This window comes from Tachyglossus aculeatus, chromosome 17 (assembly GCF_015852505.1).
Source record: "Tachyglossus aculeatus isolate mTacAcu1 chromosome 17, mTacAcu1.pri, whole genome shotgun sequence".
Lineage (NCBI taxonomy): Eukaryota > Metazoa > Chordata > Mammalia > Monotremata > Tachyglossidae > Tachyglossus > Tachyglossus aculeatus.
In genome coordinates this window covers 5,915,882-5,937,959 of record NC_052082.1, presented here as the reverse complement: position 1 = coordinate 5,937,959, position 22,078 = coordinate 5,915,882, and the positions used below count along the sequence as shown (strand labels likewise).

The 22,078-nt window shown below is 42.0% G+C and overlaps 1 protein-coding gene across 10 annotated transcripts in view; it reads left to right on the top strand.

The window, feature by feature from the left end:
* Positions 1 to 22,078, top strand: part of EPHA5 (EPH receptor A5) — a 381,267-nt gene that overhangs the window by 2,850 nt on the left and 356,339 nt on the right. For all 10 annotated transcript variants that reach the window (XM_038759034.1, XM_038759031.1, XM_038759030.1 and 7 more), the window contains exon 2: positions 20,854 to 20,918. In XM_038759034.1, coding sequence (XP_038614962.1) covers positions 20,854 to 20,918 — 65 coding nt within the window. The remainder of the gene's footprint in view (positions 1 to 20,853; positions 20,919 to 22,078) is intronic.

Sequence of the window (22,078 nt, the reverse complement as noted above, 5' to 3'; positions counted from 1 at the left end):
AAGCGCTCAATAAATACGATTGATTGATTGATTGATGTGGGCAGGTCTGGGGCAGGATGGTTTTGAGGCTCTTTGTGTCGTCTCCAGCTCCTTGCCGGGATGGAGACCCCCCCCCCCCCCCACAAATCCCAGTTTTGGAAGCAGCGTGGCTCAATGGAAAGAGCACGGGCTTGGGAGTCAGAGTTCATGGGTTCAAATCCCGGCTCTGCCAGCTGTCAGCTGTGTGACCTTGGGCAGGTCACTTAACTTCTCTGTGCCTCAGTTACCTCATCTGGAAAATGGGGATTAAGACTGTGAGCCCCACGTGGGACAACCTTGTATTCTCCCCAGCGCTTAGAACAGTGCTTTGAACATAGTAAGTGCTTAACAAATGCTATTATTATTATTATTACTGGGAAGGGTATGGGGGGAGGTTAAACCCGGGTGCAATCCCTAAGGAATAACACCCATTCCCTCCCTCCTATTGTCCGTTAGTCAGCCTAGCCTTTTGGGGTGTGGGGGGCAGGGGATCCTCGCCCCTAATCCTCTCTCCAACGGTGGGATTTGTGATCCCTTCTTTCAGGCCCTCTGCGAATCGGATGATCTGCTGCTCAGGGACCAGAGAGGGTGGGAATCCGGACCCTCAAAGCCCTGAAATCAGCCGAGCCAGCGGGCACTGCTCACTAGCAAACAAGATGCAGGGAGGAGGAGGAGGATGGAGGATGGAGGAGGAGGGGAGAGGGGCGGGGTTGGAGCCAGCAGGTGCATTGAGTCCGGAGATTCCACCCCCTGCCTTCTCCCGGGCGATGGTCTTGGTCTCCCTAATTGGCTGGTGCGTCACAAAGACACAATCTATATGCACAGGATACGTTTGGACTGAGAGAGGAAGGAAAAAAAAAGTTGCAGGCCCTGCAGGGGAAGGTAGATGTGCAGCCCGGAATCCCCGTTAGGTAATGGTGATTTGCTGCTTGCTATTTCCGTGGGGTGAGCCCAGGACAAAACCGCACACAAAGAAAGGGGAAATCTAGCACCGGGGATTCTGCAGCTTGCAGATTGCCCTGTTCTGGAAAGCCAGTCAATCATTTGTACTTACTGAGAGCTTACTGTGTGCAGCGCACTGGACTTAACTCTTGGGAGAGTGCAATATAACTGGCACATGCCCTGCCCACCTAGAGTTTACAGTCTAGAGGGAGCAAACCGCGTGTCAGGGCTGAGAGGAGATGGAGAGCGAGAGATGGAGAGAATCAGAAATATTCAGGTATGGCTCAGAGAGGACAAAGGGGCCAGAGATAGACTGAGAAACGCGGAGAGTAATGGGGATGGATTCAAAGAACAGATTATAGCCAAACAGGCACATAGAGTCAGTTAGATCTGCCTAGGGTATTCTCTTGTCTAGTAACATCCCGTTAAAACCACGTGTGCAACTCTTTCTTTACTGGACTTTGGCTTCTTTCTCCCACCCCTGGCTTTTTCCAATACCTAAAGTGACCCGGATACAGGAGTTTTAAGGAAAAAGGGGTTTGGAAACATGTAATTATGGAGGTTGTGCATGGAGGCCTTTTCCAAGCCCTTTTCCCTCTCTCTTCCCCTTCCCTCCTCCTGGACAACTGTCAGTCATTTGGCTAGCTGAGTTGGAGAGAGTCCACTGCTTCCAGAGACCTGGGGGTGGACCTGATCTTATTCAATAACAGCCACTTTTTGCCGTCTGGAGATTTATTTGTAAACAAGCATTATTTGACAAGTGCTTTTCACAGCAGGGATTCTTGGCCAATTACAGCCGAACAGCTCAGCTTTGAAAACGATTCACCCTGCAGTGAATCAAGTTTAATTCATTGTAACTACATTCAGGAATGCCGTCCACAGTTCCTCAACTTGTTCTGGAAAATCCAGTCTCTCCTCTCCAGGGTTTTGGCGTTGGGGGAAAACATCAAAGAAAGGGAAAAGTCTAGTTTGAAAATAAAAAAAGAGTGTACAGTCGCTCTAATCAGAAAAGAACGTTTTCTGGTTTCTTTGTGACTGAAGAAAAATAGGTCAGCCCCCAATTTATGGCAAATGTATCTAACAACAACAACAAAAAAGCGATTTCTGGGTTGACAGTGTTGTTTTATTGCAATCAACTTCATTGCACACAGCAGCAAGGAGTGCAGACCCAAGAAAATGGTGTGGGTTGTTAAATTAGTTAGTTCACTAGGATGCTACAAAAACTAGTTTTCAGTTTAAAAGCTGCATTCTTCCATGTGTCGACCACAAAGACTATAGCTGCATCTGAATTTTAAAACGTGTGTTTTGGTTGAACCGACAGCATTCTCTGAGCCCATCTCCACACTCAAGTTCATTTTAAAGAGACTTGTTTATCTGAAGAGTGAATTTGGGGTAAGAAGTGCCAAAAAATTAATTTTTTCCTGCTTTTGAATTCAATGAGATAAAGCAATTTCAGTGCTAATGAAACTAAGAAATGTAAAAGAAGGTTGCTTAGGGGAGCGCTTAAGTCTTCCTCTTTGCTATTCGACTCAGTTATGGTCTTACTGGTTACCATTCTTTCCCTCCCAAATAGCCCTTTATGGATCATTAGTCCATGAATTTATCCAAATCCTTGAATGCATTGATATTTTTGACCGGCCCAACTTCCTGTCAAAGAAAGAACAAATAAATGCTGGACACTTGCCGGTCAAAAGACATTTCTTTTTTGCTTGTTTGGAACCTATCTTTTTCAAACTTCTACTGGAGTCCTCTCCTTTGTGTTTGGAGAGCAGCCTGGCATGTTTTCATTGTCTACGATTTTGTAGACTCCAGTTTCAGCCTTCACCAATCCAGATTGAAGAATCTTAATCTTTTATCTCTCAGACTCTCCTCAGCTGCAGCTGCTCCTATCATTTTGATTGTCGGTCTCACCGTCCCAGCCTTGTATCTTAATCCAATAAAATACTAGGCAATGCAAATGCTCCCTTCAAAGCTTGAGTTGACTTTTAAAACATTTCATTAATGAAATCATATGCTAAATATTCTCAGCACACTGTGTTGCAGTGCTTTCTGTAGGAAAAAAAATAGCCCGTCAAATGATGGGGGAGAGAAGTGGAGGGATGTAGAGACGGCTGTGAAGAGGCTTAGGAGTTCTTGGTAGGGTGGTGGGTCGCCATGGCAGGGAAAGGGGAAAATGATCAGAGAATAGTTCATGTGAGGGGGGCCGGGGTGTCTGGCTCTTTGCTGTGGCCTAATAAAACAATCACTGGACTGGGACTTGAGGGACCTGGGTTCTAATCTCAACTCCACCACATGGCTGTTCTGTTACCTTGGATGGGTTACTTGGCCTCAGTTTCCTTCTCTTTAAATTTGGAATAAGACAACTGCTTGTCCCACCTCTTAGACTGTGACCCGCTTTGGGGACAGGGACTGGATCCCATCTATCTTGTATCTACCTCGGCTTTAGCACATAATAAATGCTAAACAAATGCCATTGTTGGTATTCAGTTATTACTACTAATAAAAAAAAACAGTGGTGGGAAGATAGGTAAAGTTCAGAGCTGGTCTCATCTCCCTTGCTGCTCTTTCCCCAAGGGAACTCGTATAATGAGTGGCACTTCCTCCCACTCTTCCTTCCACTCACTTTTCCTCTTTCTGTTTGCCTGTAAATGTGGATTAGCTCAGAAATTTCAGTTACCAACAAACAGTTGGAAATTTAAACAGCTTAGAGGTCTAATCACACTAAAGGGTCAGTCAAGCTGATTTGACCATAATACCTTTTGAATGAAGAAAATACCTGAAATAAACATTCAGAGTCTTACAGGGAGTTACACTCTCCACTCCTTGATAGGAGTAATTAACTCTCTCAGGAGTGATTATTCATCCTCTTTATTTTGCAGGAGAAACAATTTTGGGAAAGACATAGGAGAAAGGTTATAAAATGCAAATTGTTCATTTCAATGGCTGGAATCATTCTTGCTATTCTGGTATCTCTGTTGAGTATATATTTATGTGATAGAGAAGAAAGACTCCTCTTGTTCTGGTCTATTGAATTAATGCAAATTTAGGGACTTTATCACAAGGTGTATAATCAAGAATTCTTTCTAAGGAGCTTTCTTGGACTACCAAATACATAAAGGGTAGAACACGTGCGTGGTTTCTAAAACTCTATTAGGATCCTTTATTTGAAGATATTTCTGTCTAACGGATAAAGATTTGTTTAAGTCTATACTAAACAAAGACATTATACATACACTCAGGTGGATGTAGGTCAAATGCAAGCAGCTTTCAATGTACATCATTTAGAAAATAGATTAGGAAAACATCATTTGCCTTTTTTTCTATTATGTGCACTACGTAAAAGGGGCCATCCTATCAATTAAGTTCAAATTCATAAATCTTTTAAAAGACATTCACTGTTTACTTGATGCATGAGAGCGGTCCTTTGACTGCTGTCCATGGTGAAAATCTAGAGGATACTACTTCGGTAAAATTCCATCCTGAAAAGTATCTGATCTCTAACCATTAGAAATAATTATTTTCAGATTTTTTTCAAAACATCAAAATAATGGAATGTGTTTGGAATTTGAAATTCAACCTGTCCCTTTGTTTGTTTAGACTTTGCTGGAACTAACGCTTTAGATTTTTAAAATGATCTCTTTAAAATGCCTAAACTACATTAAAAAATAGTGAACAAATAAAATATAGATTTTACTGACATCTGTGATAGGACTCAAAAGCCAAAGGGATGGTGGAATTACTTTTTTTGCAAATACCAAGGCATTCTAATAGAATTTTGATGAACCTTCCCCAGTGACACTTAGTACCATAATTCAGAATAAGAGGCACCACTTTATAAATCAAATTTCAGATGAATAAATTCCCTGCTATTCTTGAGGGAAACAGCACAATCTTCAGTTTTGTTTTGTTTTCAATGTATATTAATTTTGGGTTGTGTGACACTGCACCCTTCTTTCCCATCATATTTTTGGGACAGAAGAAGAAGCACAAAGACTTTTTCTAACAATATCAAAAATTCCTTGGATGGTGAAGGAAACCCTTTCAGTCAGAAAGTTAGGATGTGAAATCACATTTTTGGCACTATATGTCCATTTCACTCGGTAGTGTCCTTAAAATGAATCCAGCCATTATTATTCTTTCTAACAACTTTCTGGATTTCACTAAAATGAATCTCAGTTGAAATGTTGAGCCCACAGCTGCCTGGGAAAATAGGTTAACTTTACCAAGTGCTAAATTATTTTTTAAAAAGCTCAATTTTGTCACCTAATATCTTGTGAGAATCCCATATGATACAAAGTTGTAAAGAACCTAGAGCAGGTTTTACATTTGTTAAGGTAGCAGGGATTTTAGGACTTTATGTCTAATACTCCAGGACACAGTGGACAGGTATTTAGTAATAATAGGAATAGCATTTATTAAGTGCTTACTATGGGTGGCGCACTGTGCTAAATGCTGGGAAAGAGTACACAGGTGGAAATTAGATGAGGCTCCTGCCCATTACGAGACTCACAATCTATGAATAAAGGTCAGGGCTGGGGGAGGACTGGAGACAGGCACATCAGGAGTGACGAACAATTGTGTTTGACACTATCTTTGCCTTTTGAAACCAAGAGTGTAGCTGTTGGAATCAAAAGCTTTGGAAAAATAATGATATATTGTTTCTAAGTAACAGTATCTAAAAAATAAGGACTCTATATCTTTCTTTATCCAGAATGGGCTGAAGTGAACCTAGAGATTACTAGTTGGTGTATCTCTAATAAACTCCAATTATAGTGTTGGGAAGTCCCTTACCAGATGAATCAGAAAGCTATAGAGTTTGGGGTTCATTTCTCTCTCTCTTTCTCTCTCTCTCTCCCTCTCTCTCTCTCTCTCTCTCTCTCTCTCTCTCTTAAATAGTATTTGTTAAGCACTTATTATGTTCTATGCACATTTCAAAGTCCTGGGATAGATAATAATAATAATAATAATAATGATGATGATGGCATTTGTTAAGCACTTACTATGTGCAAAGCACTGTTCTAAGTGCTGGGGGGGATACAAGGTGATAAGGTTGTCCGTGGGGCTCACAGTCATCCTCCCCATTTTACGGATGAGGTAACTGAGGCTCCGAGAAGTTAATTGACTTGCCCAAGGACATACAACAGACGTGTGGTGGAGCTGGGATTCGAACCCATGACCTCTGACTCCAAAGCCCATGCTTTTTCCACTGAGCCATGCTGCTTCTCAAATTCAAATAAATCAGGTGGAAAACAATCACAGTCCAAGTTGGAGGGAGAACAGATATTGAATCCCCATTTTACAGATGAGGTAACTGAGGCCCAGGAAGTGAAATGACTTGCCCAAGTTCACAGAGCAGGCAGTTGACAGAGTCAGGATTAGAACCCAAGCCCTCTGAATCCCAGATTCCCCCTTTCTGGCCATTTTCATAGAAAATATTTCATCAGCCTTTTAATTTACTAATAGGTATGCATGGGGGGGGGAGGGGGTGGTCTTAAATACAGCCACCAGAAAGACACACAGACTGAAAATTTTATGTTTCAGCCCTCTTTTTCAAACCTCTTCATTTTCTCCCCTTACTGTTTGTTCACTTTGAAAAACTGTATTTCATAAAGATGTATGTGAGGGGAGAGAATTTGCTTCACTATTTTGATTTATATTTATTTCATCCCATCACGAAGCTAATTTTTTGAGCTTTTCCAATTTCCCACACCATCAGTAACACCTTCCTGCCTATTCCACTTGTCCCGCTGTGGAGAACCCAATCTGGAGAGGAAAGGGAAGGGGCGACCCGGGGATCGATTTCTCAAGTAGTTGGGCCGGCAGCTCCGGATGTTTGCCGTTTGGGCTTTTTAGCTCTCTGAGATTCTTCCTTATTTCTTTTCATTTCTTTTCATTTCCATCTCTCTTGGAGGTGGCTTCCTTTTGACCGATTATTGATTTTCGAGCAATTTGTTTTGAGGCAAGGCCATCATGTAGACAAATGATTGGCTGAAAGGAACTTTGGTTATTCTCCTAGAATGCTGAAGGCATTCTGTGTACTTCGGAGTGCTTGACTGAAGCCTGGGCCTGCCCCTAACTCCCCAAAACCACTGTGTCTGCTGTCTTGCAAGCCCTTAACCTTTAGGAAAACCCTGGAGCCTCTTCTGTAACATCTACAACTTTTAGTATCCTTGCCCTTTCGGGGCCGAGGGACAGTGCTCAACAACAACAGTGGAAGGTGCTCAAAGTCAGAGGTGGAAAAATGACCTCAGCAGTTCCAGTCGAAGGTCTGAGGAACAATCCCTCTGGTACATCTTAAGGAGCCTTAGTTATGGATCTAGGAACTAGGCCTTTATGCTCACTGCTGGGGTGGTGACAATCAATCCAGCAGCAATATTTAATGAACACTTGTTTATGGTATTTGTTAAGCACTTACTATGTGCCAGACACTGTACTAAGTGCTGGGGTAGATAAAAGCTAATAATAATTCACGTATTTGTTAAGCGCTTACTGTGTGCCAGGCACTATACTAAGTGCTGGGGTAGATAAAAGCTAATAATAATTCACGTATTTGTTAAGTGCTTACTGTGTGCCAGGCACTATACTAAGTGCTGGGGTAGAAAAAAGCTAATAATAATAATGATTCTGATATTGTTAAGTGTTCACTGTGTGCCTAGCACTATATTAAACGCTGGGTTAGACACAAGCAAATCAGGTTTGACACAGTCTCTGTCCCGCACTGGGCTCCCAGTCTTATTCCACATTTTACAGATGAGAACTGAGGCCCAGAGAAGTGAAGTAACTTGCTTAAGGTCACACAGCAGAAAAGTGGCAGAGCCAGGATTACAACCCATGACCCTCTGACTCCCAAGTCCACGCTCAGGTTGGGTACATTCCATGTCCCACATGCCACTCACAGTCTTAATCCCCATTTTACAGATGAGGTAACTGAGACACACATAAGTGAAGAGAGTTGCTTAAGGTCACTCAGCCGACAAGTGGCAGAGTCAGGATTAGGACCCAGGTCCTTCGGACTCCCAGGCCTGTGAGCATCCACTAAGTCACTCAGCTTCTCAAAGCAGAGCACTGTACTGAGCGCTCAGGAGAGTAAATGCAATAGAGTTGGTAACACGATCCCTGCCCACAACAAGCTACAGTCTAGATGGGGAGACAGACATTGAAATCGATGAGGAAACTGCCACTTTTCCTCTCTCGGGCCCCCCAGGGTCCTTCAGAGACCTCCAGGTCCAGCCTTCTGCCTCCAAATATTGCGGCAGACGTGGTCTTAGAAAATGGAGTGGCAGTCCTGCATGTCTGTTCCAACACCCAACAGGCATAGGAAATGTCATGACAGCCTTCTCCTCTCCCTCCCACCAAGGGAGATCACTCGTGACTGCTTCAGTCACTACCTCCGGCCCTGCCGAGGGCAGTCCTATCTTATCCACAACTCTTTTCTGCAGTCCTTGCATTGGCATTCCCCCTCCCCATCAACAGGCTGGCCACTGCCCACACTTGACAATACCAGATGCCCCTTTTCCAGCACGAAAGCAACAGATGCACATTATGCTCTGTGTGTTTTGGAATCAATCAATCAATCAATCAATCGTATTTATTGAGCGCTTACTATGTGCAGAGCACTGTACTAAGCGCTTGGGAAGTACAAATTGGCATCACATAGAGACAGTCCCTACCCAACAGTGGGCTCACAGTCTAAAAGGGGGAGACAGAGAACAGAACCAAACATACCAACAAAATAAAATAAGTAGGATAGAAATGTACAAGTAAAATAAATAAATAGAGTAATAAATATGTACAACCATATATACATATATGCAGGTGCTGTGGGGAAGGGAAGGAGGTAAGACGGGGGGATGGAGAGGGGGACGAGGGGGAGAGGAAAGAAGGGGCTCAGTCTGGGAAGGCCTCCTGGAGGAGGTGAGCTCTCAGCAGGGCCTTGAAGGGAGGAAGAGAGCTAGCTTGGCGGATGGGCAGAGGGAGGGCATTCCAGGCCCGGGGGATGACGTGGGCCGGGGGTCGATGGCGGGACAGGCGAGAGCGAGGTACAGTGAGGAGATTAGTGGTGGAGGAGCGGAGGGTGCGGGCTGGGCAGGAGAAGGAGAGAAGGGAGGTGAGGTAGGAGGGGGCGAGGTGATGGAGAGCCTTGAAGCCCAGGGTGAGGAGTTTCTGCCTGATGCGCAGATTGATCGGTAGCCATTGGAGGTTTTTGAGGAGGGGAGTAATATGTCCAGAGCGTTTCTGGACAAAGATATTCCGGGCAGCAGCGTGAAGTATGGATTGAAGTGGAGAGAGACACGAGGATGGGAGATCAGAGAGAAGGCTCGTGCAGTAGTCCAGACGGGATAGGATGAGAGCTTGAATGAGCAGGGTAGCAGTTTGGATGGAGAGGAAAGGGCGGATCTTGGCAATGTTGCGGAGCTGAGACCGGCAGGTTTTGGTGACGGCTTGGATGTGAGGGGTGAATGAGAGAGCGGAGTCGAGGATGACACCAAGGTTGCGGGCTTGTGAGACGGGAAGGATGGTAGTGCCGTCAACAGAGATGGGAAAGTCAGGGAGAGGACAAGGTTTGGGAGGGAAGACAAGGAGCTCAGTCTTCGGCATGTTGAGCTTTAGGTGGCGGGCGGACATCCAGATGGACATGTCCTGAAGGCAGGAGGAGATGCGAGCCTGGAGGGAGGGGGAGAGAGCCTGGAGGGAGGGGGAGAGGCGAAGAGGCGAACCATAATGGAATCATAAGGATTCAGGAAAAAGATTTTGCAGAAATGTGCAGAACCTAGAGTGCATGATTGGAGGGACATCCGATCCCCTCTCTCACTGTAGGTCCTTTCGGGTCACTCTGGAAAAAAATTTTGCAGCCCCTGGACTCTGTGGCAGGAGCTGAGGCAAAAGAGGGTTTGGAAGCTGAGAATAAAATCCCGGATGCAAAAGTGTCTGGTGCAGAATCAGTCCCGAACAGGGGATAGAATAGCTGACAACTGAATTTCCTGGTACAAAACTGGTCTGTCCAGTGTGGAACCGGAAGAATTGTCACTGTAGCCACCAGAGGAGTGAAACAGAATAAGGAGTTCTCCCATGGCCCTTCATCAGTGCGCAGTTGCCAGTTGCTGGACATTGAGTTGAGACATGATTGGCAGTAAAATCAGAGCACTGTGGGAACAAAAGGCTGGGTCTCAGCTCTTCGCTAGAGACAGAGGTGATCACCAAAATGGACACAGATGGAGCGGGGTACTCGACACTGAGACCCGATCTGTTTTAGGCCACTAAACAGTCCCATACCCCAGCCGCTGGGGCCAGGAGGATGCCTGGAATCCTCCAGACCAATTCAAAGAAGAGTGTCGTTCGGAGACATACACAGAAGTATTCAAACAGTGTCAGAGTTGGTTTTCCTATCCTTCCTCTATCAGCAGCATTTATTTACCCTGCATTCTGCTGTTCCAGGATGCGCTGTCATGTCTGCTGGGCGTAAAGATAAACTTTGCAGGCAGATCCGGCCTGGCACTGCCCCAAGCGACATCAGCCATCCCAGCAGGAATACCACTCAAGGAGCCAAGTTTATGCATCCGCCCAAATCCTTCTCCCTTGCTGGCTGGCAGTGCTTTTAGTACAGCCTGTAAAGCCCTGCCTAGGGCAGTTACAGACATTCTGAGCATTTGGTCATGCTAAATCTGGCCCTCTCAATAAAGGGGTTGGAGTTAAGTCTCCTGGAGTGTTTTTCAGTCAGGAAAAGACTTCAGGGCATTGCTAAAGTGCCTGGACCCTGTTGGTTTTCATCCAACTGGTTTTCATCCTCTTCTTGGTCGATCAAGGGTATTTATTTATAGTTACCCGCCCCCCGCCCCCCCTCCCCCCCCCCCCGGAACCAAGGACCTACTGAGAGCTCACCTCCTCCAGGAGGCCTTCCCAGACTGAGCCCCCTCTTTCCTCTCCCCCTCCTTCCCCTCTCCATCCCCCCGCCTTACCTCCTTCCCTTCCCCACAGCACCTGTATATATGTATATATGTCTGTACTTATTTATTACTCTATTTATTTTACTTGTACATATCTATTCTATTTATTTTATTTTGTTAAAATGTTTTGTTTTGTTCTCTGTCTCCCCCTTCTAGACTGTAAGCCCACTGTTGGGTAGGGACCATCTGTATATGTTGCCAACTTGTACTTCCCAAGCACTTAGTACAGTGCTCTGCATACAGTAAGGGCTCAATAAATACGATTGATAGATTGATTATTGAATGTTTCCTGTGCTCAGAACAGTGTACTATGTGCTCTAGACTATAAGCTCATTGTGGGCAGGGAATGTGTCTGTTACATTATGTCGTATTCACCCAAGAGGTTAGTACTGTGCCTTGCATACTGTGTTCATCCATTCGATCGTGTTTATTGAGCAACTGTGGGGAAGACCTCTCGGAGAAGCTGTAGGCTTGTAATAAGTCTTTGAAGGTGGGGAGAGTGATCGTCTGTCGACTATGAAGTGGGAGGGAGTTCCAGACCAGAGGCAGGATGCGGGCGAGGGATCAGCGGTGAGATAGGCAAGATCAAGGTCCAGAGAGTAGGTTGGGGTTAGAGGAGCAAAGTGTGTGGGCTGGGTTAAAGTAGAAAATCAAAGAGGTAAGGTAGGAGGGGGCAAGGTGATTGAGTGCTTTAAAACACGTTTTGATGAAAGGCTTCATTTGTTGCATTCATTTTTGGCACCTGGCCGTGTGAGACCACTTGATTCTTTCCCCAGTTTTCTATTTTTATAGTCATGTAGCCATATCCCTAAGCACAGAAACGGATGCCAAGAAATGCTGCAGTGGAAGTTATTTTACATTTGGTGAATGTCAAGAGACAAAGCAAAGCATTCTGTAGGAAGCAAGCAAAGATCCCAGGGTAAAATTGGAACATATGTACATGTACATATATACACGTGTACGTGTATATATGTACATGTATAGAAATATATTTTGAATTCTGTGTCTGGCCTGATTAACTTGTATCTACTCCAGCACTTAGACCAGTACCTGACACACAGTAAGTGCTTAACAAAGACTGATAAAAAAATACCTCACTGACAGTGAAGTTCATCTATTACTACATGTGTGGCTGAAAAGGCTAGTATGCCATCCACAGTCCTGGTGACACCGACCAAACAAAAGCATTGCCCTTTATTTTGCTGTGGTACTTAACATTTGTAGCTTCTGGTATGGTTTTCTCTTTTGCTTTCTAATCTCTTTTTCCATAGGAAGCTTTTGCTTAAATAGAGCTACTCTTTTCTTTACTGCAATCTACCACGCAGGTCTGTCCTCTTTCAGTGACTTTCAGTTTTCATCTGAGATACAGCATTGTCTGAAGCTTTGTTTTACTGCACCCTTAAAATATTTCCTCTGCCCTACCTGCTTTCAGAAACGCAGAGGAAGACCTAGTATCATTGGGCCTCGTTCAGTTAAGTGCTTGGTACAGTGCTCTGCACACAGTAAGTGCTCAATAAATACAACTGAATGAGCTGCTCTTTTCTTGAAAATACCGAGTGCATGTTTCGATGAAGTAATATATCACTAATAGTAATTCTATCAAAGTAATAATTTTTGGGGAACTTGGAGAAATGCACTATAATAAGCCCTTGGGAAATACAAAACAAGGAAGTGGCCCATTTCCTGCCCACAGGGAGTTTACATTTTAAGCAGGTAGATAGGCTTGCTGAGAAGAGTTCCGGCCTGGGAGTCCAAAGGACCTGGGTTCTAACCCTGGCTCTGCCACTTTTCTGCCGTGTGACCTTGGGCAAGTCACTTCACTTCTCTGTGCCTCAGTTACCACATCTGTAGTATGGGGATTAAGATTGTGAAATCCATATGTGACCGGGACTGTGTCCAATCTAATAATTTGTAACTACCCCAGTGCTTAGAACAGTGCTTGACACATAGTAAGCGCTCAAGAAATACCACCATTATTAATATTAAAAAATAGCATAGCCTTGATGAAGAACTGAATGTATCCAAAAATGGTGAGAATGGGTATAAATAAATTAATAGAATCCTAAATTCTGTCCTTGACTCAATCCCCAATGAAAAATCTAATTTTCTGATTTGAACATAGAATTACTCTTTCAGCTCTCCAAAAATATTGAATACAAATCATCTGTCTGATGATGGTTGGGGTTCTTTTTGGGGTTTACCTCTTTCATTTGTTTATGATTTCCTGGATTATTTTGACTGTCATTTGCTTTCAGGAACACTTTGGATTTACATCTTTGTAGACATTCTTAATCTAGCAGGGAAAATAGCAGGAAAATTAATTCCAGTGACAATGGAATAAAATGGAGAAAGATTTAAGGGGAAGAGAGCTCAAGTTCCATAATGGAGATCCTAGGGATTTTGCCTTCAGAAAAAAACAAAACAAAAAAACACACCCAAAAAATTACTTGTTAATCTGGAAGCTCTTTAAGGGAAGGGATCCCATCTACTACCTATACTGTAGTTTCTAAAGCTATCAATGCGGTGATCAACATAGGTGCTCAGTCAAAATAATAGATTGAACAATTAGTTCATTATCTTTCACGGTGAAAATAAAATTTTAATATTACTGATAGTCTGAAATATTTAGCTGTTCCATCTAGAAACAATGGGTAAATGTGGATGATTCAAAACTTTTAGAGAGAAATGGAGATTTTATTTTGGATAGCTGAGCCTAGTCACAAGTTATAGTAATATTGAAGACATTTGTTAATTAAGCACTAACTATGGACCAAACTCTGTGCTAAGCACTGGAGTAGAGAAAAGATAATCAGATCATACAGTATCTTTCTCTCAAGGAGCTCACATTCTAACAGGGAAGGAGATCAAGTAACTTACCCCAAATTTTACAAATGGGGAAACTGAGGCCCAGAGAAGTTAATCGACTTGCCCAAGGCCGTACAGCAAGCAAGTAGCAGAACAGGACTTGAATCCAGGTCTCTTGACACCCCAACCTGTGCTCTTTCCATTAAGCCACACTGCCTCCGGTAAAATGGTATCTCCCTTAAGCTCAGAATCCACTGCATCAGATGGAGACAGGAAGATCAAACAGATTTGGGGAGGATCATTTAATGAGAATGAATCAAGTCCTCAAGCTCTGGACCGTTCATGTTCCCATCTATCTCTCTTTCTTTCTGAGGAAAATCCAGCCCTGCTGAAAGCTTGCCTTGTGAGCATGTGTCAGTTTTCCCTTAGGGTGTCAGCCTAAAAAGGGCCTTGGTCCAAGTTTAATCATCATTTATCTGACCCTGAAGACAAGAAAGTTAATCATTATATGGATTGTGTTGCACTTTCTGGATATTTCACTGAAACATTTGAATTCCCTGGGGCCCTGAGTCGCAAGTCACTGAAAGCAAAGACAAACACAAAATCCACTTTACACACTTTGCATTTCATTTAAACAGTTTGCATGTGCTCCCTGTTATTTTTTGAGCACATCTAAGCATGGGCAAGTATATGCCTAATGGTTTATTACTTGCCTTCAAAAATGTGTAAAGTACTGAGAAGCCATTAAAAAAATCAACAGAGGGAACTAGTTCATCATTAGATAAATGTTGCTTTTCTCGGACCAATCTGACCCTCACAATGGAATTCAATAGTGACTTGTTATTCCCTAGGTGACTCTAGTTCAAGATTTTTTACAGTGCTATGATAGAATGCATATTCAAGTTGCATGAAATTCACCGATCTGAAGCATTTCTCAATAAGAATGTCTTAATAATGCTGGTATTTATTAGTATTTATCAACGGGCTGTGGACTGTGAGCCCATTGTTGGGTAGGGACTGTATCTATATGTTGCCGATTTGTACTTCCCAAGTGCTTAGTACAGTGCTCTGCACACAGGAAGCGCTCAATGAATACCACTGAATGAATGAATATTTACTTAAGCACTTTGTACTTAATCAGATCAATCTCAGTCCCTGTCCCACAAAGAGCCAGCAATCCAAGAGGAAGGCTGTTTTTTCTTCGTGTTGTTTTTTTTTTTAACCTAGTGAGGGAAGTAATGCCAGATTCAAGTGACTTGCTCAAGGTCACCCGGCAGGGAAGTAGGAGAACAGGGGGTAGCATTCCAATCTCATGGCTCTCTTTCCCTTGCTTTTCCCACTGGGACACATTTCCTCCGAGTTCTATCATTGCTTCAAGGAGACCAACAAGAAGATTTTTCCTGTCAGTCCCGGGATGGAGCGTTGATTGCAGCAGGTGATTCCTGCTGATGACTTTATATTAAGCAACAGGGTGTAATGGATAGAGCACAGGCCCGGGAGTTCTAAGGTCATGGGTTCCAATCCTGACTCCACCACTTTGCTGTGTGACCTTGGGCAAGTCACTTTGTTTCTTTGGGCCTCAGTTACTTCATCTGTAAAATGGGGATAGAGACTGTGAATCCCATGTGGGACAGGGGCTATGTCCAGCCTGATTTGCTCATATCCACCCCAGCACTTTGTACTGTGGTTGACACATAAGTGCGTAACAAAAACTGTTATGATTATTATTATTCAAGATGAAGATTAAGGGTGGTGTGTAACCCATCCCTAAATAGGGCCACTGAAAACTACTTCAAATGCCTAACCTCCTGAACATATTCAGATCTCAGAGCTAAACAGAAAATGAGCCATAATCAGCTACCAATGGGCACTCATAAATCCATCATAAATAATTGCCATCATAAATTCCATCATCATCATCACTGAGTGTTTTCTTTGTTCCAGCAGCTACTGAGTGAGCAGATCTGAGGTGACTATCTCAGTGCAATTTACCCCTATCTCCTGGTGTCTGCTCACTGGGGACTGTTTTAACAAAGGAAACAGCATCCATTGGCAAAAACATTATGAGTCATCTTTGCCTGTGACTTTTAAAGGGACATGCAGCAGAAGACAAATACTATTTTCCTCTGTTTTTGATATTCTTCATTTAAATCAAATTCTAATGAAGGGCTCCTTCTTTAAACACATTCATTCATTACTTCCTGAGGCTGAAAGGGGGATCACCCTCAGAAAGAACAGGATATTTGACAATCTCCCTCTGTAGATTTCAGAAATCCTTGTGTTCAGTATATCACTTTTCATGACTACCAGATTCCCTGGGCTTTTTTTTTTTTAATTTGGGGTGAAACAATTACCTTTCTTCAGACATGGATTGGGGCTCAACTGCTGTTATAAAAGCAATGAAAGACATCTAAGTAACTCACTTGAGTTCATAATTATGGCTCTCTACTTGGTGGTTGATATAGAAATAAAGTACTTGGGGAGTTTTGCTCAGACTAATTTTATGGGTTTTCGAGAGTCATGATTGTGTGAAAAGATTCTTACTCTGAATTCCCCTTAGTGTGACCTACTTGGAATTCCCCTTACTGTGACATGTATGTATTTTATAATGAATCATTTCAGCAAGTTTTAGATTTCAATTTAGGATTTGAATGATATTTGCGAATTCCCGGATTTTTTTGCCCATAGATTCTCCAGCTTATAAATGGTGGAATTATGTTAGGAAATTAAAATCATAAAGGTACTAAGTATTTGGATTGGTAAGTCTTGTCCCATTCAGACATGGCTACCATGAATAGATTCCCCATCAGTGTTTTGCACTGTGGTGAAAATTTGGGATGAGTTTATAGAGAAAGTTGAGGATTTATTTCTCTGTTCTTCTGTTGTTGTAAATTCTATGAGCAGCAGTGGTAATAATAAAGTAGTAATAACAGTAATATTTATTGGAGTAAACCCCACTCCTTGTGGGGTTTACATCTTAAGAGGGAGACAGATATGATATAATATATAATTATGCGCACACATACACACACGCACATACATACACTTTCGAGATACCAAGTTAAATAATTGAATCTACATTTGAAAAAAAATACAAATATACAAAAGTCCTGATGAAGGGTCAAAAACAAATTCTTGAAGGTAGCGGTAGAGTATCTTATGTAACTTTAAAACAAAAACAAAAACTAAAACAAAAAAAACTGTGTCCCACCAGTCCTGTTGTTAACATGTGGGGAAAGCAGGTTTCTGTGAGTATGTAAACATACTTTCTTTTTATTAGTTAATATCTTTAGCAACTCACGTTTTCCTTTATAATCCAGAGTGAGACCCAGTCAGTGAAGCCTGACTTTGGGTTTTAAATTTTATATTCACTGTAACTGAACGGTACCTGGAATACTGACAATGGCCAGGTTTGGGGTATAATGGTAATGAGTTTCCTTTTAAAAGTAGGCGGTGGATTAAAAACATTTTCCATAAAATTTCTGATATCTCATTAATGTCTCTCGAAGTAACTCTGTGGTATCAAACATTTCCTTTAATTACATTCATTAGTGGTCTCTCCAGGACAAGTTCTAATTAAGTCGTTCAATGTAGATCAATACTCATTGTGCATCCATGGCAATTTATACTAAGGATATATACTGTTCTGAACAATTTAATTACTGTAATTGTAGCATAGTGACTTAGTGGCAGTACCACATTGTTACCAAAAAAAAAGAGGAAACCTTTTCCTGTTTTTATGAATTGAATAATGAACTAAGAATGCATTTCAAAAAAATTAGTCTAGAGGGGCATGAAGTAAGCAGACCTAAGCTTTGGTCCTAGTTCTGCCACTGAATTTTTGTATAACCTTGGGCAGTTCTATTAACCACCCTCTGCCACAGTTTCCTCATCTATATGGTGAAGATAATATTCCTGGTCTGTCTACTTATTACATTGTGAGACTTGGTCGGGGTAAAGACTGTGATGTGCTTATCTTCTATCTATAGTACTGGGCAAACAGTAAGCTCTCAATAAATATGATTGAATGAATGAATGAATACTCTGGGTCTTGCCCCAGTGCTTACTACAGAGTAAGTGACATTAGTATTATGTCACCAAAGAGCCCTTACCTTAGAGAATGCATCAAAACCCTCACCCAGTCCGACAGTGAACTTTCAGCATTGTGGGGGCCTTTTATCTGAAAACAGATTGAACCCTCCACCAGCTGTTCTGTTTGTTCTGATGATTTTGACACCTGTCAAAATTTTGACACCTGTATGTTTTGTTTTGTTGTCTATCTCCCCCTTCTAGACTGTGAGCCCGTTGTTGGGTAGGGACCATCTCTATATGTTGCTGACTTGTACTTCCCAAGCACTTAGTACAGTACTCTACACACAGTAAGCTCTCAATAAATACGATTGAATGAATGAATGAACTGTTTCTCCATGAACAAACTAGGCCAATTATGTTTCTTATATAATATTTGTTAAGCACTTACTGTGTGTCAGGCACTGCTCTAAAAACTGGGGTAGATAAAAGGTAATCAGTCTGGACACAACCTCTGTCCCACGTAGGAGCTCACAGTATTAATCCGCATTTTACAGATGAGGTAACTGAGGCACAGAGAAGTGAAATGATTTGCCTAAGGTCACCAGATAGAGAAGTGGCAGAGGCAGGACTAGAACCCAGGTCCTTCTGATTCCCAGGCCCATGCTCTAACCACTAGGCCGTGTTGCTTCTTGTCTGGCTTTATGGTTTCCAAAGAGTGTGGCGAACCAAAGCCAACTAATATAGTCTTCTTCTATCTGGACAGATAGTTTTCCTCCTGCCTTCTTAGCGGGAGTTCCCCTGGGCAGGGATCAATCAGAGTTTCCTCTCGGCAATGGCTCGGAAAAGTGGGACGATGGAAATGATACAGTGATGGAGTTTTGGTTGTTGTTTTTTTTTTTTACTTGGAGTATGTCCAAAATAGTCAAATCGGGCACACTCCCTTACCACAAGGGACCCACAACCAGTTAGGGAGAGTGGGTATCAGATTCCCGTTTCACAGATAAGGAAACTGAGACCCAGAGAGGCTATGAGAATAATACCAAGATCATTCTTGAAGGGAGATGGAGCGGAATCTTGATTTTTCCTTGCACCATTCCTTCTGCCTGTAATTTGTGGTTGTTTAGGGAAATGCATTACTCTTTCTGAATGATAAAAAAATGACAATTTGGCCTAGTGAAAGAACAAGGGGTTGTGAATCAGGAGAACTGAGAGTTTAGTCTTGGCTGCACCTCTTGCCTGCTTTGTGATCCTTGGTGAGTCACTTAATGGGGACTCAATGTTCTCATCTGCAAAATGGGAATATAATGCCTGTTTGTCCTCCCTGCTAGCTCGTGTGACCCGTGTGTCTGATTTGATTGTTTTGCTTCTACTCCAAGTATCTTACACCTGTCTTAGCACTTGGCACGTATTACATGGTTAACAAATATTATCGTCATTTCTGATTTCATTCTTTCAATCGTATTTATTGAGCGCTTACTGCGTGCAGAGCACTGTACTGAGCGCTTGGGAAGTACAAGTTGGCAAAATGTAGAGACAGTCCCTACCCAACAGCGGGCTCACAGTCTAGACTTCTAAATCATCATTTAGAGAGCTGCTGCTCTACTATATTGAGTGAAATTCCTCTTTAATTCACTTTCAAGGATAACTGCGGCACTGGGGAGAATCTAACTCAATTATTATCATATTTCCTTCCTGTTTGTTTCCTGGGATGTTTAGTGTCACGGTAACCTTGGGTACGTGGTGCAAAAGGAGATACCTTCAAGGAAACTTAGGAATTGAAAGAGAAGGGGAAGTGGGTTCAAGAGAGAAGTTCCATGTCTATCAATTCTGTTGCCTTGTACTCTCCCAAGCACTTAGTTCAGTGCTCCGTACACAGTAAGTGCTCGATAAATATGATTGATTAATGTGTGTGTGTGTGTGTGTTTGTGTGTGTGTATGCACACACGTGTATGCATTTGCAATATGTGGATTTTAATAGCCCTTCGTCCATTGGAGAACTTGACAAGTGTTTTAGCTTTCTCATAAAGAGGTTGAAGATCACTTCAGGCCAGTCATGTTCCATATTTTTATGCTATATGGCTTTGTTGAGTTTCCTCAAGTGTGTTAGTTTGTGTGTGTGTGTGTGTGTGTGTGTCACACACAATTTTCCCGATCAGCTAAATAATCACCTTTTTCAAAGCAATGGTCAAAAAGTTCCGTATTCACCTGAAACAAAACATATTGGTTCAAAAATAGATTTCACACCGCAGGAATTCCCTGAAGAGAGAGATTACAATAATATTGGAGAACACAATGGGGCTTTAACTGTAGGAACAGTACTGAGAGCTGCTATAATTTTCCTTGGCTTGGTTAAGTGTGTGTAGATTTATTTCTTAATTACACTTACTATTTGGACTACAGATTCTGGTTAATCCTGCAAAAAATGTTATAAACTTGGGAATAGTTTATTGCTATTTAATGTAAACTGTTTGTTAATTGCTTCCATAAAAGCTTTCCAGAGCAAAATACAGTGAGTTTAGACACAGCCTTACAGATGCAGCTAATCCAGGAATGTATTTTTTTGGGTTTTTTAATTTGCTTGTGGACTATCAACATTAAAAGAAATGGTTTGTTTTGATATAACAGAGAAGCAGCGTCGCTCAGTGGAAAGAGCATGGGCTTTGGAGTCAGAGGTCATGGGTTCAAATCCCGGTTTAGCCAACTGTCAGATGTATGACTTTGGGCAAGTCACTTAACTTCTCTGTTCCTCAGTTCCCTCATCTGTAAAACGGGGATTAAGACTGTGAGCCCCCCGTGGGAAAACCTGATCACCTTGTAACCTCCCGAGCGCTTAGAACAGTGCTTTGCACATAGTAAGAGCTTAATAAATGCCATCATTATTATTATATTGCTACAGGGTACAGTTGTTAGCCAAATATTTTGTCAAAACATTCTATACCTTAACTTAATAAAACATTTTCTTTATAAAAAGTGCTTTATTTTCTCCCTTGCCCAACAAGACATGACTAATTTTCATTCCTGTAAAGATAATATAACTGTAATGAGGCTTTGCAAATATTCACAAAACGTTTGCATTCAGCTGTTGATGCATCATATTTCTTTTTCTTTTTAGTGAATTTACTAGATTCACGCACTGTAATGGGGGATCTTGGATGGATCGCCTACCCTAAAAATGGGGTAAGTAATTCTGTTTTTACTCTGCCACAGGTTGTATTAATAGTTTTGAGGTTGACAAAAATTTTGTGGTAGGACTTAAAACTCTTTAGGGTAATTTGTCATCATGGAAAAAAACAAGAATCTGTGACTGGAAAAACAAATACCTACTAAGGGCAATTTGTCCATTGAGCCAGATATTTATCTATTTATCTGATCCATTTATCTAGCTATGAACCCACCCATCCATCCATGCATCTATCCATCCATACATCTATCCATGTGTGTCTATCAGTGATTTATTCATCCTATACCTTATCTATCAGTCATCCATCTATCAATCTATCAATATATCCATCCGTCTGTATGTCTCTCTACCGTATTTTTCTATCAAGATAACTATCTATGAATCTTTCCTTAGTTATCCACTAACTAGCTATTTGTTCAGTCATTTATTTTCTAGGTATTTTCGTAGGTGGGGAATGTTTATTTACCTAGATATTAAATACATTTTAAAGAAAGTAGAGAGTTTGGGAAAATGGGGTCAGACAAGCAGTGATTAAGTGATCAGAATCATACTTTCCACAAAGGAAATGCATTCTAACTCAAAGTTAATTATCCATTAATTTACTCTATCAGTTATACTTAGTTCTGCTAGAATATGTATTTTTGCTACGTGTTTTGGGTAGAAAGCTGTTCAGGAATTAGGCAACATGCTTCTCACAACCCAGGCCTGTTTGGGTATGGAGCGAGGTAATTTTGCAAGGAACGGTTTGGGTCATGCATGCAGCAACAGACATGATGGATTCTACATGCATGTTTTCCTAAATAGAGGGTTTTGCCAGAATAGCACTGTCCCTTGTTATAGGAAAACTGGGTGCATCCTGGCTGAACAAGTACACAGGTGTATCATGCAGTTGTCTTGTTTAAATATAGTAGAATCAAAGCCAGAGCTCAGTTATTTTTATTTCATTCTTTACATTAGGGAATACAGAAATACAGAAGCTTCCACTTGATTGCTCAGAGAGCCAGGTTTTCTCATCCCTATCCAACCCAAATTCCTCTTTTAGAGTTGGAACTTCTCTCATTAGGGAGTTCTTAGTGGAGATGTGTACCCCAGGTGATTTTTAAATACCAAAGACAGGATTTATTTTTAACCTCTGTTCCGAAAGTGGGCATAACAC